Here is a 17,922-nt window from a genome sequence, read left to right as displayed (position 1 = left end):
TACGAAAACGAACATGGATATCTTTCGTCGCAAATTTTCTAAGTAAGAATGAGGAATACAGAGTTGTCGGCTGCAGCATGTCACTTAAGATTCATTTATTAAATCTGGATTCTTCCTCAGATTAGTTTGTCTTATACTGGGACGTCACACACCTTCTCACACATCGATTATCACCTTGGCTGAAATGGTATTCACCCAGAGACTTTTTCCTGTTTCCTAATCAACGAGAGACTGAGTGTAGACACTTAAAAAGGAGACTATGTTGAAAAATAGGAACTTTTCAGAGAACCCTCGTATTTATTTAAATAACAAACCCTTTCTAATATCATTTGAATCAAATGGAAAAATAATAAATTGTAGTTTTTCCTCATATTATATTCGATCGTCCTACTTTTCGAAATGCACAGAATCAATACGAGTGTTCAATGATGAAAAATTGAGGTTGTTAATACGAGGGTTGATTTCTCCGCTGTTTGCATAGTATAAACGTAGATCACATGTTTGTGATCTAAAATAATTCATGTTTTGTTCACCAGGATACACAAATGAAAAATGACCGATTTTAGTCAAAAAAATTGTCACCCAATACAAAATCTGATGTGAGCTGACCATACCAATTCTTAGACATATTATTGATAGTAATACGTTGAATTCAAGATGGGAAGACTACCTTTTGCTCACCAATGCTCACATGAAGCTAAATCATGTCAAAAAAGACTTTCAATTTTGTGGTCGATCTTATCTTCCACTCTTAAATCCCCCACACCAAATGAAAACAGTTCTTGAAGTTAGTAAACTAGTACCATGAACAGATTTTAACATTTTGTGAATTTCTTTGCTATTTCTCTCTCTAAATTAGCTATAGTAGCGAACTGATATTTCCAAACTATTCCAAACTCGTCACTACTTGTCTTGATACATGAGAATAAGAAACAAAAAAGTTAAAGCAGATGCAGAATGCAGAATAAATATTTGTTGAGATCTATAATCATACATTGTACGTTGAATCGATAACTGTAATCATGTCTGAAAGGCTTCCATTTGCTCTGTTATGGCCTTTTCAATGTGGAAAATAGTGCCAAAACATTTCAGGATAAAACCAATGCTCACATGGTGCTAAATCATGTGAGTATTGTGGATAGAGGAGAGAGATAGAGGTAGACTTTTAGCGTTATGTCAAAAAAGACTTTCCATTTTGTGGTTGGCCTTAACTTCCACTTCTAAATCCCCCACACCAAATGAAAACAGAGTTCTTGAAGTTAGTAGAATAGTACCATGAACAGATTTTAACATTTTGTGAATTTCTTTGCTAAATTCTTCTCTCTAAATTAGCTATAGTAGCGAACTGCTGTTTCTAAACTATTCCAAACTCGTCACTACTTGTCTTGATACATGAGAATAAGAAACAAAAATTGAAACAGATGCAGAAATATTTGTTGAAATCATTTCTAATGCTATTTCTGAAGCGCGTTTTTTTTTCTGTAAAGGATGCAGAATTTGGTAGCGTGGTCTTGATAATTGAGAAGCCATTTATAATTTCTATCGGGGGAGATTGAAAATCCTTCAGGTCCCAACCTCGAACATTACAATCTTTAGAAAGAATATGGCATACGACTAATCCTTTACGTGGTTGTGTCTTTTGGAAATTGCACTCTCCGCGAAGTGGAATGAAAGCTTCTTACATTTATGTTTGTTTGAGGCCAAATTTGAATAATATAACGTCGCCTCAAAGTTGAGAAGCCATTAGAAAAAACTTTTAAACAAAAAAAGTCCCTACGAATATTTGATTGATGTTGATTAATTCAAACTTGTACGTAAAGACGTGTCATTTGCTCTACGAATGATCATAAATTACGATAAGTCAAGAATTTAATTTTCAACAAAAAAATTATTTGTTTTTAAATACCTACTTGTCAAATGTGAATTCTATACAACGGCAATTTAGTAGCTGTGTTTAAAAACAAATATTACACAATAACATGCTAAAATTGAATGTTTATTTATGTTTAGGATTTCCAACCAATCGCTTTGTGCGGTTTATCAAGCTACTCGCTGATTTTAATTCAATTTAAAAAAATATTATTCAATTCAGGTTCCCATCAAATTATAAGTAAAACTGTCTTTTGTTTATGCAACCTTGCGTTGTTTCCTTCATATGACCCTTATTATGATTCAGATCTAAATTAATATAATTATAATTTAATATGTATTAAACATTGATATTATAAATACATTAGTTTTTTAAAGATCGTTGATATTTTTAAGGTCGTGTCAGTAAATGAACATAACACCATATAAAAATGAAATCTTTTAGCTCGATTCGTCAGATAATTTGAATTCAGCATTTTTAGAAAATTTATTGTGGATTTTGTATTTTCAAAATTGCGCAAATTTCGAGCTGAACGATTATTTGAACTGTAGCTAACTAAGCCGACATTTCTTTTGCGTTTACAAGAGAAAGAAATTCTTTATTGTCAAAAAAGTTTTACAATAACTAAATAAAGATAGTGAGTAACAAAATTATAGGTAATAATTTGTATATAAGTCCATAGAAAAACTTAAACTAGTATGCAATGACACTTACCAGTAAATATGCCCTCAAATTATTGCGGAATGCGGGAACAGATGATATCGGTTTGATTTCAATTGGCAAGTGATTGTGCATTTTTTTTGCATTGTAAAATATTGAGCCCTTAACTAATTCTGAACGTGGAGTAGGTAGATAAAGGTCGTGCTCCGCGTTCCTAAGTGGATAGCCGTGCAAAGATCTTTCTGAAATTGGAGAAACCTACTTACGAATTAGGTAAACGGATTCAAAGATCAATAAGGAAGGAAGAGTCAGAATTTTTATTTCTTTGGACACTGACCTCAGCGCAAAGCCGGAGGAACTTTTTAAAGAAATTGTCCACCGCAAACCTTAACAGATTTAACGACGTTAATGGTGGTGTTAATCACTAAAAATTGCTGCAATGTATCTTTATATGATAAAACTTTGGTTTTAGAAACGTTAAGACACAGAAGATTAGAATCGCACCATGATTTAATGGTGATTAGGTCACTAGAAGTGCCGTCAAATCGGGATTGCTCCAAAAGAAACTGCAAATAGACATTAGGAGATGTCGTTTGCAAACAGAAGAAACAAAATAGGGCCTAGTACTGAGCCGTGGGGCACTCCGCATTCTATTGGCTTGCAAGAAGACGTCGTCGTATCAACCCTTACAAGCTGACTTCTGTTGGTGAGGCATGACTTAAACCATGCAAGAGGTGCTCCCCGAAGTACTGCAATTTGTTGATTAAAATATTACGATTAACACAATCGAAAGCTTCAGAAAAATCACAAAAACCTGTTGAAGTGGATTGATGGCTATTTAGGCTAGAGTACACATTGTAATTGAACTTTTGGAAACAATTTTGGAATGTTGACCGATAAAATATAACCCGATTCCGTTTGTCTACATCACAAAACAAATCAGTAACATTTTTCCCCAACATTTGTTGCCTTTCGAAAGAAATTTGAGCGCCATATCTCAATCATTATAGGGAATCGTTCAAAACGGATAGTGAATCGTTAAAAATGTTGTAGAAGTGTATACTTTATAATAAACGCAAGTATTTAAGTGATACAATTCATGAAGTCGTCGAATACTTGCCCAATGCGAGTAGCCTATCCACCTCTGTTAACTGCGTAAAAAAATTAACAAAATGGTGCTCGAAAGACGGCTTCACAGATTGAACACACTACACCAACACTTTATACTAAACTGTTTGACGCGTGTTTCGATAACCAAGTTATTCAGAGACCGTTTACCTTTAGTCTATGAAGACGTTAACAGTTTACCTGCAGACGATAAGTGTAGTTGGTGGCGACATCCGGGAGATAGTAGAAGTTTTCAACATCTCTTATGAATCGAACATATTTTGGTTAACGTCTTACTAGATATCATTCGCAAAAAAACGTTCTGTAGAGGTCTGAGATGTTTAAGAACGTGGCTGAGGACTACATTCATCAAACGTGTTATGCTAGCGCTCTAAAAATGAGCCGAAACCGTAAAAAACACGTTTAAATCGTTCCAAAATTGAGAGTGAGTCCAGAGAGTCCATGCGCCTTTTTTTTCGTATCGAAATTGGTTTCGGGAAACGCGAGTCCATTGAACCAAAAAGAAGTAAATCACTTGAGGAATTAAAAGTCATACCAATCGAAGCTTACAATTAGTATATGGAAAATTGGATTGTATTTTATTAATTAATTAATCACATCCCTGGTAAAAACTTTCGTTTTACTGTTAAATTCATGTGGGAACTCGTGTTAAATGAATACAAAATTACTACTTATGAATTTTTAAAAATTTCTCTCTCATCAATAATCATAATGTCATGCTTTCCGATTTTTCTAGAATAAAATTAAAAAACAACATCGATCGGAAATCGTCATTGTTTCAAAAACTTTGTGTAATTGTGCCTCATCAATTGAATATAATGGGGCAGTGACTCGTTAATATTGTATAATACTTAAAAAAGTTTTTATACCACCAAATTGAAAAACAATAAATGTCACTCATGTTTTTTTGTAACCTGTTCTCGACATTCAAACCACATAACCAGCTTAATAAATATGTTTACTCAACTTTTCTTGAAAACTAACGAGTGTTATTTATTTATATTATTATTTACAGCGTCGCTCAAAATAAGCAGTAAACAGCTTTTTAAAGTTTGTAAAAACAAAATAAGACAGATGTTTGTCGAGTTCTATTTTTAAAATCAATTTATTAATTGAGTACATTTAATCTGATAAATAGGAAAGAAAATTTTAAGATTCTATTTATTTAAAAATGTTCAAATATGAAGCTTAAGTTTAAACAGTGTAGCGTGGGCGAATTCGCTTCATTTCTTTTGTTCCTAATGGTGCGTTCACACGATTTTGTGTTCGTTTGCACATTACTTTTCACTAAGTTCACATCGAAACTCGGTGAGAGCTGTGTAAAGTCAAAAAAAAAAAAAATGAGTTTTTCGCAATTTTAAGCAAAACGGCGAGAGCGGGCTCAAAAAGTTTTTGTAAAACGATAGTTCCTCTCTGTCGACCCATTCTTTGCCAAAATGTTTTGATAAAAGCTTTTGGAGATCATGTAACTTTTTGTATAATCATAGGACTAAAAGTTTTTTACTCTTTTTAAGATCTGTTTAGAAACAGCAGTGTCTGAGTTGTAAAAGATTTCACCATTTACTAAAATATTATTCGCCGATTTTTGGTTATGACGAACCTTTTTTGCCTCGGAGAACTTAAATGCCAGACGCCACGTTTTTAAAGTATTTTTCAGCCTCCGATTTGAAATTCAATACTCTGCAATCTGCCCTAAACTTTTTACTGTACTTAGTCGCCTTTTTTAAGGATTACCTCGATCCTTCCAAATACTCGATCGACGGAGGCAAACAGGAATGTTCTAGAACAGGAAAAATCACTTGAATTTCCTTTATGTTTTCAGACGCAACATGTTTTAAGAAATGGCAGCACATCGCAATCATAGTGCTGTTCTTGTTTTGCCCGCCGCAACCGTCGTCGGCACAAAACATTACTGTAGAGTAAGTAACCTGTTAAATCCATTCCATTTAAACAGTCGAAAACAGCCGAGCAGATTTGATTAGATCCTTTGTATATAAAAACATTGTTAACTTCGATTTTGAGGAGCCTTTCGGCACTGTAAAATTGTATGTGTAAAGTTGGCGACTGTAGTATGTCGATTGATCAGGTACTTTGGGATTTTTTTGACAGTGAAAAGAGAAAGTAACAATTTGTGGATTCTCTTCTTTTAATTTTCCGTCATTTTGTTTTCTTGAGACTTCTCAATTTTGTTTTTTTCTGTCAGCTCAATGCATTTTGAACACGCATCAGTTCATTGTACATTTTAAAAATTTTTTAGGCTCACTTGGGTTTCTACGTGCTTTTTTTGGGTCTGCAAGTACCACATCTCACACTTCTCTTTCCAAGCAAACCTTTAAATTGTTATTATATTACTATAAAAAATAAGTGTTCATTCATCAGGAAACCAAACAATACTGATGGAAAAATATGGATAACACAGTATCGCTCAAAAAGGTGATGCCGAATCAAGCAATTTGATTGGGTAAATGGATAAGGCGTCTTTTGAAATGATAATGTAGTTGGATAAGGCGAGTTTTGGTTTAACTGGCAATACTTAACCATATAAAATACAGTATAGGGCGAGTTTTGTTTGGTTTTGCGATGCATATGTAAGGGGTTTTCCAATAAGAGGTGTTATTTTGATATTCAAAGAAAAATGCCATTTTTTGAGTTAAATGATCGGATGTTTATTTCATTATAAAGAGGAAGGTATGCCGTTAATAATGGAACACAACATCAGCCAAATGGCGGCCACGACTGCGCTTACAGGACCATATCCTTTTCATGAAATTTTCCGTAACCAAATTGCAAAGCGGCTGCCCTATGTCCTCGATACCCTCACGAATTCCATCTTTGAGGTCTTGAATCGATGCTGGACTGTTGGCGTAGACCTTATCTTTCACGGTTGCCAATTGTGATCACCTCTTCGAGAGATAAAACGGTCCGGAAATTTTTCCCGTAAAAGATCGATGGTTTCGTTGCTTGTGTGGCCGTCTTGTCGAAAGTAAACGTTGTCCAAATCAATACCATCCAATTCCGGCCATAAAAAATCATTAATCATCTCTCGATAGCGCAATCCATTCACCGTAACTGTTGCTCCAGCCTCATTTTCGAAAAAGTAAGGTCCAATGACACCGCCAGACCATAAACCGCACCAAATAGTCACGCGTTGAGGATGGAGAGGATTTTCAACAATAACTCTTGGGTTCTCCGAGCCCCAAATTCGACAATTTTGTTTATTGGCGTAACCACCAAGGTGGAAATGGGCCTCATCAGTTAAGATGATTTTTCGATGAAATTCCGGATCATTTTCATGCATTTCAAGGACCCAATCGGCAAAGACACGACGTTGTTGATGATCGGCCGGCTTGAGTTCTTGTGTTAACTGAACTTTATAGGCCTTAAGACCCAAGTCTTTATCCAAAATACGGTGTAATGACGTTTGTGGAATGGCTAATTCCAAATAACGACGAGGAATGGACAAACCTGGGTTTTCTTCAACACTTTGGGCTACAGCAGCGATATTCTCAGTTGTTCTTGAGCGACGTGCACGGGTTTTATTCTTCACATCACTAACTTGTCCCAACAGCTCAAATTTTTCCACCAATTTCTGTATTGCGGTCCGAGAAGGTGCTTCACGTCGACCCAAAAATGTTTTAGTTTTACGAACCGTCTCTGCCAAACTTTCACCATTTTTATAGTGAATTTTAATAATTTTAATGCGTTGTTGAAGCGTGTATCGTTCCATTTTCATTAATGGCGTAGTTTCTACTTGTCAAATGTCAAAATATGACAGCTTCAAAAGTGACATTTACCGAAATAGCGGGCTGTTCAAAATCACACCTCTTATTGGAAAACCCTTTATTAGGACGAAGAATTTTCACTAAGAATCGATAAGACGACTTTTGATATTTATAGCAATAAAAACCCACTGACTCCTCAATAATCAATTTATTTTACTAAGGGCCGGTTTCTTCACGTTCTAATAAAGCGCCAAATAATTATTAGCCACATAACCTTTTTAATTATCGAATAAATTTTTACCGTTTCTTCACCCTAGTTGATTTAAATCCGAATTAACTAATAAGTATTTGTCACTTTATTATGTATTTAATAAATAGTCTACAATTGGTAACACTATGAAAGATGCCTATATAGCAATCGTCCATAATATATTGAATAAGGAAAAAAATGAGCGAAAAAACCTTCTTCTATTGACGTTTGTGATAACGATCTGTGCGTAATTATATTTGCAAAAATTGTAATGATCAATTTTATGACGAACGGAACAAGCTCCTTCTGAAATTCTAAAATTTTCTGTATATCCTCAAACAATTCTTCATCAAACAAATCTTCTAAATCTTGAAAAGCTTCCAAATTAAATATTTAATTATTTGTATGACGAATATTTCCAAAAATGAATAGGTATAATAAACAAACAAATCAATTTTGATATATATTAAAAGTTAACTTTCTAGTAAACCCTTTAATTTGACACTTGTGAATTATTTGGCAAATAACTCGATTTACTCGGAGGTTTACACCGATTTTTTGGTTATTCGGTAAATAATAGTTAGTAGTGTGACGAAACCCGGCCTTACACTATCAATAAACAACAACTAAATACTGAACAATGAGTATACGGCTTCCACGATTCGAGAAAGAAATCTGGCGCGTGTAAAGCTTGGAAGATCTCCAATCAGAATCGTTTCGAAGACGTTTCAGCTACAAATTCGAAACTTACCCAAAATGTTAAAGTGGTTTTGATAAGAATTAGACATGATCGAGGTTCCAAAGAGGCGGTAGAACGCCTCCAACGTGTAAAAAACGCTTATCTCATTATTTATCTACTTCAGGAACTACTTTGGCCTTTTTCATCAACTTTGCGTCTATATTTTACGACAAACACAGTCTCGCTGAAGCAACGGATTCAAACTTGCTTCGAGGGTATGGGATATACTCCTTGCAGTGTATTACTAAATCAAACCTCTTATAATGCATACGATTTTTTGTTACAGGACCATTCAAGACCCTGCTAGTCAAAGACTGACGTGGTACAAACCACCATTAACAGTACTTGTGATAAAAAAAGTACGAGACGCTAGTGTGTACTCACCTTTTATACAGCTTGTACAATGGCTGATAGAGGTAAATATTTCACGTCGGTTGTATTGTTCTTTATTGTATTTTAAATGTTTTATCATGTCATTTGAATTATACATCGTCAGAGTTGCGTCAATAATGATGTCCCTTGACCGAATACGATAACCATACAATTATTACTATTGATAGCGAAAGAATAGTACTAAAAAAATTAAATCAAACAACATAAAGAAATTTTATTGTAATTTTTATTTATGTTTATTCTAATCAACATCGAGTAAATACCTCCTTGACTGTACAGTGACTTGTACTACTTTGTATGCACTGAAACATCCAGATTTTCTTTTTAAAATGATAAAAATTATAATACGCCAGTGAAGCCGGTCCTGTTATAAATTTAATCGAAGCTAAAGTTTGGTGGTTGCGCCGGTCATTTGTACTTTGTCGAGATCTCGTCCACTTTAGTAGAAATCGACGAGTTTAATGTAGAAGCCTCGTCTTTGAAGATAAATGTTTTAGATCAAAATCGTAATTTTCCTGTACGGCTTTGAGTATTTCTACTAATTCATTCTTCTTACCGGACGTTTTTAACCCGCAATTTTTCAGTTCTACTTCTAGTTACGAGTTTCAGGTCACCTGACACTAACACTAACTTCACACTAAACTAATTTATTTAATACACAGTTTGGTTAATTTGTCACTGATGTGTTCACTAAGACATTAAATGGTTTACTGACTGTTGCTGGAGATCCGTTTTATATACTATCATCACATTCTAGAATTTTCGTTTCCTGGAAATCTCCAATTTGCTATAAACAAGCAAAAATGCTTTCTTAGAATCGTCTCTATAAAAACAGAACCGACTTCATGGTGTATACCAGTTCGTAACAATATCAATTAATGAAACATTGAGTTCAGTCAAGAGCCTACAGCGTTGAGTCGTTTCAACTTTTTCTCGATGTACGAGGGCGGTTCAAATATGATTACATTTTTTCCAGGCAATTCCCTTAATTCTAATTACACATTTTTGTCACCTCTCCGAAAGTATTTTGATACCGAACTCCTCTACCTCGTCGTCGATGTGGAATTTTTGACCTTAGTGGTCGAAACGCTTTAAAAATTGTCCCTCTCCGCCTCGTATTGCGTCAGCATGAATTTTTACTCGAAGTTCAACCATTTAGGAATACATCGCGTCGTTATTTCGCGATATTGAAGATATTCGTGGATGATAGACCATACAATATCAATACTAATGACGAGTTCAGTCGAAATTTTTCGTACATTCATACTATGGTCCTTCAAAATTAGTAGGCGAATGTTGTCTGGTTCGCAGTCGATGAATATTCGACGGTTTCGTGTCCATTTTGAAAGCTTTGTCCCATTTAAACACAGCAGATTTACTTTGGTACTCCACACTACTGAATTGATATCGTAAACGCCTCACAAATAAATGACGATACGTTGCGCAAGGGCAGTCGGTACTTGACGTTCACCATAACACATAATCAAGCCTTGACCTTCAAAACATACTGTAGCGCCAACGACAGCTTTTGCTTCCATCATATTTGAACCTCTCTTGTATCAATTGTATATTTCAAATTTTCTTATTGTTCTTTAAGGAAAAACGTATGGTTGTGTTCGTGGAAGCGTCCGTAATGGACGACAATCATCTAGATCATTACAAATCTTTCGCGAAAATCAAAGAAAAACTGATGACGTTCAGAGACGGCAAAGACGATTTAACGGATAAAATAGATTTTATAATTTGCCTTGGAGGTGATGGGACTCTATTATACGCCAGTCAGTTGTTCCAGCAATCGGTGCCGCCGGTAATGGCTTTCCATCTTGGCTCTCTAGGTTTTTTAACTCCATTCCAATTTGAAAATTTTCAAGAACAAGTTAATAACGTTCTCGAAGGTGAGTAATAATAAATTAAATATATATATTTTTCAATGGAACACTTAGTACATTGTTGGATTCTTCTATAAAAGGATATTACAAAAATGTAAAGAATTTTTTATCTGATACAACCTGATTTAACTTTGTTTTGGTTCATTACGAATTTCACGTTCGTTTTACGTGCTTCAGGACACGCAGCTTTGACTCTAAGAAGTCGTCTGAGATGTATAATAATGAAGAAAGGCGACACACAAAATAAATCTGGCGATAAAGCGAATCAAGTTCCTACAAACGTTCTTGTATTGAATGAAGTAGTTATAGATAGGGGACCCTCACCTTACCTGTCTAACATAGGTAAGGAAAACTTTTAATTCACAAAATTATTTAAAATCTGTTTTAAAAACATTGTGGATCCAAATGTCTTTTTCAACATTCTCTACAACTTTTAGTATTAAAAGAAGACGCGTTTCTCGGACTTTTCATTAGAAACATTTCATTTTGAATCCACAATGAGAAAAATCGTTACAAAGTTGTTTAACATAGAAAAAATTAATATTTTACACAAATTCAAATGTTTAGGGAAATTTGATGAAGTTGAAAGTTCACTTTTTATTTGTTATTTCCCGTACTCTGAGAGGTTTAAGTAAGAAGCGAGGTTTCACCATGATATTAAAAGGATCGAACACCAACGTAATGAGAAGCTTCAAAAAAATTTTGTAGTTGACAAGTGAAGGTTATATTATATAACTTTTTTCAAGTAGTTTACTTTAAATACACCATGAACAATATATATATTGGTCTGTTGCCCTTTCGGGCTCCGTGGATGGAATAACTTTTCATTGTTTACTTTCCAACCTGTCCTGTTGGCTGGCTTCCAATAAATCGTGTGACTGACACACAGATGTCGCTGCCGTTGTCAAATCCAAATGACATTTATGAAGTACCAACTTTCAAAATACTATGTGTAAAATTTCATGACATTTCGATTAGTCACAAAAAAGTGTCAGCCATTTAAGAGTCTGCTTAATCGAAAAGAACCATTTGTAATTTGTTTGCTGAATTTAAACGTGGTCGTACAGATGATGGTGAACGTTCTGGTAGTCCAATTGACGCGGTTACTCCAGAAAACATCAATAAAGTCCACAAATTGGTTATATCTAATCGTAATTTGAACTTTTGACCACGAGGAAGCTTTTTTCAAAGTGGGCGCCGCGTTTACTCACAGTATATCAAAAGCAACAACGTGTTGATGATTCAGAGCAATGTGTGGTTATGTTTACACGTAATTTTTGCGTCGGTATGTGGCAATGAATGAAACATGGATCCATCATTTCACTCCGGTATTAAAACGATCATCATCTGAGTGGACAGCAGCCGGCGAACCGCATCCGAAGCGTCCAAAGACACAACAGTCAGATAGGAAGGTTATGGCTTGGGATGCGCATGGAATATTGTTAATCTCCAATAGGGAGAGATGATTAATAGCTTATTGGATCGTTTGAATGCAAAAATCAAGAAAACAGCTGCTTAAGAAGAAAAGAAACACTGTTTCACCAAGACAATGCACAGATTCACAATTCGATGGCTGCGATGTTTAAATTGAACGAATTACACTTCGAACTGCTTCCTCTTCCATCGTATTGTCCAGATCTGGCTTCCAGTAACTACTAGCTATGCGTTGATCTCAACAAATGCTCGCCAGTAAGACATTCAACTCAAATGAAGAAGCCATTGATGAAATTGAAACCTATTTTGAAACAACAGACGAATCCTTCTACAAGCCACAATATCGAGACGTTAGAGAAGCGTTGGAATTTGTCTTGAAGGATTGATTGATGGATAAATTCGATTTTTGGTAAAAAGTATTGAAATCCCACAAAAACTTGTACTTTTGGATAAACTTAATTGTGGTTTCACTTGTCCACTGTGACATTTTCAAAACGTAAAACGAATTAGGAAAAATTGAAAATAATTGGCTGGTTGTAAAATTAACGTTGCTCGGCCATGTACTGTCTTGATCGATTACTGTGGTTTACAGGACAAAGTGCGATGTCTCGAACGAGTATTTGTACTGTAATTGGTGCCATCTCTCCAATATTCGAAGATTCTCTTCAACCTTCCTCGACAGGCGCGTGGTTCCGACCCCATACTTTCTGTTCTGTATTCTCCTCAACTTTGTGTTCGTGCTCTGCTCTTTACTCATGATTCCTTCCGCTATTTCTGTGTTTCTATTATTTGTCTCGCTTGTTGTGTCATCCAAATATTTGGAATTGGTCATTTATCATTTAATTTTCTCTTGGTTACTACGAACAATTTGTTGGCTCTATAATAATGGAAATAAAATTGTTGCACATCTACGAAAGAAAATAAATCGGTTTCAAATTCATTGAAAAAGGTTTTCAAAAATATTTTTTGTGTTGGTTAGTGTAATATTTCAAAAATATTTATACCGCGTTTTTCTTATCGATCCCTCCATTAATGCTATCTCATATTTACTAGAGGTTTTATGTTTATCGGTTATGTGCTGGTAAAATACAAATTATGTTATCACATTTCAACTTTACCCGCAAATCTGGACTTTTATTTATTTACTTTTATAAACAATTTTATTTCAATAAGAAAAATATATTTGGAAAAGATTTAAAGTAGACACATAAATATCGATTTTTATTTCGAAATTTTGGGCCCTACTTTGAAGCCCTATAACTCCTCACGAATGAAAAATGGTATAGTGGTAAATAGCCCGAAATCTTCTCTGTTCAATGTATGTGCATATTATACTATTTTTCTTGTTTATCAGTTTTCTTTTATAGATTTATATTTGGACGGTAAACACATAACGTCAGTACAGGGTGATGGTTTGATAGTGAGTACACCAACTGGTAGTACTGCCTACGCTGTAGCCGCAGGTGCTTCGATGATACATCCCAGCGTACCAGCAATTATGGTTACACCAATTTGCCCTCATTCGTTGAGTTTTCGACCAATCGTAGTCCCCGCAGGAGTAGAACTCAAAGTAATAAATGTGTAATTAAAATATTTATTAATAGTATAAAAAAAATTTCCTCCTTCCAGATATCGGTATCGCCGGACAGTCGTAATACCTCGTGGGTCTCGTTCGACGGAAGAAATAGACAAGAACTCGTTCACGGAGATAGGTAAGTTGAATTAACACCATTAGTTAACCGTAATATTAGTTAATACGTTTTTCTAGCTTGCGAATAACTACTTCCATCTATCCGGTGCCTAGTATATGTGCACAAGACCAGATCACCGATTGGTTCGATTCGTTAGCCGAATGTCTACATTGGAACGTTCGGAAAAGGCAAAAACATTTGGACGAACTCACCGATTTGACGCATTCTAGTTCTAATGACACATTAGACTCTTTAGGAAAAGAAGATATCGAAAAGGAAAACAATTCGTAGTTATTATTAAGCGTACAACAATAAAAAAACTGTACGCATGTATCATTTCAATGTTAACATCTTTGTTTTATATATTTATTTTGGACAAATATATCCAATTGCAACAAGTTGTCTGTTCGTTGCAATAATTTTCAATTTACGTGTCTATTTCAATTTTATTTAGCGGTATTTTTATATTCTGATTGTTGTTTGGTGAAAATCATTTTGTTTTTATTGTATAAATTGTTTATCGAATATTCGCAGTACTTATTATCCAATTTTAAAAATAAAACACCTGTTGGTACCTTGTTATTGTTTTTTAAAATTTCTGTTGACTTTTTTTCTGTATGGTAACTGTTATTAAATTTTTTATTATAAACAATTGATATATATGACAACGCGGTGCTACACCCCAGTGAGGAACTTGGCCTCTTCAACAATGGACCTCCTCTGCGTTTATGCATAAATAAAACTTTGTTTTATTCTTGTCCAAACCACAATAGAGATATTATATGCTAGTATGTCGACTATCATTGTAAAACATCATTAATTACCTTATCACGTCGCACTACAACCCTCTGTAAACCTTGGCCTAACTACCACAGCATTCTGTTTGAGGCCTACAACCCTGTGTGAGCCTTGGTCTCCTCACCATAGCATTATGTCTCCTGACTTGGGGCCTACAACCCTGTTCAAACCTTAGTGTTCCCACCATAGCATTCTGTCCTCCGACTTGATACCTACAACCCTGTGTAAGCCTTGGCCTCTTCACCATAGCATTCTGCTTCGGGCCTACAACCCTGTGTAAGCCTTGGTGAACTTACCTTAGTATTTTGTCCCCTGTTTTGAGGCCTACAACCCTGTGTGAGCCTTGGCCTCATCACCATAGGATTATGTCTCTTATTCAGGGGCGTACAACCCTGCGTAAGGCCCTACTATTATGTAGATCTTATACTTTGAAGATCATCCATGATATTAATCAACCATCTCTCTTGTATTATACACTTTAACAATCAGAACTGTATTGACTTTTGGAAGTCTTCTCCATACGTTTAGTATGTCAAAACCATTGGATTATTATTAACGAACAATGCCTTAGTTTTGTTGGATATCACTTATTTCAAACTTATATCTAATTCTCCATTTATTTTCAACTTTCACATCTCCATGTATTTTCTTGATGAATTTTCTTTGGAATCTTCTCGATATTGAATTCAATTCAATACTACAATTGTTCAAATACATATGAAAATTAGTTTTTTTTTGGTCTTAACATGAAAGATTACCTCTGCAGCAACACTCACTATTACAATATCGATTAGCGTTTCGATAACCAAGGTATCATCTTCAGAGATTAAAAGTAAAGTTAATAACTTGGTCAGTTAGACATGTGAGTGTTGGGGTAGTGGTTGTGATCAATATGTTGAGTTCACAATATCATCAATGGTTCCTTAAATTCCAACCTAGTAGCAAAAAAGATTCAATACATTTCTTAGTCTTTAGATTCACCTTCAAATTCTGAAACATTTGAATGCAACTTAGTTTTGAAACAGAGTTAATATATTTAGCAAGTAGTTTTTTGTGATTTATGGCCTTACTCCTTAGTACGTTTTTGTGAAAGTTCCTATGACATTCCAAATTTTATTAGATTATTAATTTACAAACGTTTATAGCTCTACATTTGAAAGCCACATTTAGTTGAAGATAAATTTTAAGAATAATTATATAAGTACAGCTAATTATTGTAAAATTTAATAACAGTTACTAATATTTCATATTACACATTAGTGTTTGAATCATAATGTTATGTCATTTGATTAAATTATAAAAATACAATTTTTTTTAAATATATTTAAAAATTCACGCCAATAGAAAACTTTTTAATTTGTTCTGACGATATTAGACTTTATATTTTTATACGAACGGTTTAGGTATAAATAAATAATAACTTATGGGAATATAGTATTGATGGAAAATCTGATGTTTTATTAATGTTGTATTTTATATAATAGAATTGTAACATTTTATATAGTTCTATCTGCACTGTACCGATGAAATGTTTGACCAAAATGTGCCAATTGGGTTTTTAAATACATTTTTGCAATATTTTGAATTTTTTTTTATTCTATACATTCTTAAAAATTATAAAAGAACGACAGGATAGAAAAGAGTTAAGGCCTGTTTCATACGTATGCGGTTCGTTTCCGGTTATTTGTCGGTCGCAACCGACGAGGTGTGGAACAAACTCTATTCGGTACTTAATACAACACCTAACAAATAAAATCAAGAATAAATTATAAAAACATTTAAAAATCCTCACAAATGTTTCGTGGAGTATATACGCCCAAATATTAATTTTCAAATGGTATTACTATTGAGGAAAACCGTAACCGAAACATCCCCAAGAGGTTTAAAACTGATTTTATACAACTAGAGACCGCAAATAAGTTATTGACAATGTATTACCATTGAAGAGAGCACTAAAATGAGGTATAGTCACTCTCAATTGCTTTTGTTTCACCAGAAACATCTCCAAAAAGGTTTAAAACTGAATTTGAAGCATCACAAGACCTCAAATAAGTTACTAAAAAGGTATTGGCAACAAAGAAAGCACAAATATGAGTTATCTTCTCTTAAACTTTGTTTTTTCCAACAAAAACAACTAGAGACCTCAAATAAGTTATTGGTAAGGTGTTACCAATGAAGAAAGCAGTAATATGAGGTATCATAACTCCCAATTGCTTATGTTTTACCAGAAACATCTCCCAAAAAGGTTTAAAACTGAATTCGAAGCATCACAGACCCCAAATAAGTTATTAAAATAGTATAAGAAACAAAGAAAGCACTAATATGAGCTATTTCCACTTTATCAACCTGATAGCCAGTGAATCTAAAAGTAATTTTTGTTCAAGGTAAGTACTCATATTGTTATTTAATTTAAAAAAAATATATTAATAATGCATTTTAATCTTATTCTGATGTGGTTGCGTTGAAGACGGTCCTTTAACTTCACTTTCAATAGGGCATTTTTAAAGAGTATTTATTTTTTGTTTATTTTATAAGTTCTTGATATGAAATAATGTCAGAATTAAAAGTGGAAAAATAATATCTAAATATTTAATTGAAAATCGTAAAAATTCCAATTTTTATCTACATAAGAAATCGATTCTCATTGGTTTTCAGTTGTGACGTCATAGATTAATCAAAAACATTGAGCATTTTGCTTGAAAATCACGAGGTTATCGTTGCCGGTAACGTTGCGTATGCTGTTATACTACAGTTTTAATTTATAAGTTACGTATAAATAATAAATTTTTCTATATATAAGAATAAATTGAATAACATTAAAAATTAAAAGCATAATAAACTTAATTACTATAAAATACTAAAATGAGTTAAATTTGATTTTTACTCACATTAAAATGATCTCGGCAACAAAAAACAATTACATTTCGCAGGATCGTCAAAACTTTCACTTTGAAACCATTTTTGTTGTAGTATATATAGTCATAAAAAACAGTTTATCAGGTTTTAGTCGTGATATTTCTACATCCTGGCACAAAACACCATTTATATATCATTTTTCAGATTGATAAAAGTTTAACAATAACGCTTATTTTAGAATAACCGACATAATTTGTCACTTAATATGGCGGCCTTACTGAAATGTTTAAACTACCTACAAAATTCTTGAATCTGAGACAAAACAGTCTCGAGTTGCAGGGTTGGAAATAGTGTCGGAGACAAGTCTATAAGAGCGCACCGATTATAGATGGACACGCTTATCCCAACTCTCGAGACTTAAGTCTCTAGTCTTCCGTTCATGTTGGGAAAGTTTCAGAAGTCTCGAAGACTTGAGTAATTTGTTCTAAGAAA

General features: G+C 34.0%; 1 protein-coding gene across 7 annotated transcripts in view; it reads left to right on the top strand.

The window, feature by feature from the left end:
- The window catches only part of LOC130899765 (NAD kinase-like), a 39,218-nt gene extending 23,196 nt beyond the window's left edge, over positions 1-16,022 (top strand). For all 7 annotated transcript variants that reach the window (XM_057809950.1, XM_057809949.1, XM_057809954.1 and 4 more), the window contains 6 exons: positions 8,656-8,785; positions 10,360-10,657; positions 10,829-10,993; positions 13,453-13,655; positions 13,715-13,797; positions 13,854-16,022. In XM_057809950.1, coding sequence (XP_057665933.1) covers positions 8,656-8,785; positions 10,360-10,657; positions 10,829-10,993; positions 13,453-13,655; positions 13,715-13,797; positions 13,854-14,067 — 1,093 coding nt within the window. In that variant the 3' untranslated portion in view covers positions 14,068-16,022. The remainder of the gene's footprint in view (positions 1-8,655; positions 8,786-10,359; positions 10,658-10,828; positions 10,994-13,452; positions 13,656-13,714; positions 13,798-13,853) is intronic.
- Positions 16,023-17,922: the final 1,900 nt, after the last annotated feature.

Source organism: Diorhabda carinulata, chromosome 11, assembly GCF_026250575.1.
Source record: "Diorhabda carinulata isolate Delta chromosome 11, icDioCari1.1, whole genome shotgun sequence".
Taxonomy (NCBI): domain Eukaryota; kingdom Metazoa; phylum Arthropoda; class Insecta; order Coleoptera; family Chrysomelidae; genus Diorhabda; species Diorhabda carinulata.
This window is presented reverse-complemented; position numbering and strand designations above follow the sequence as displayed.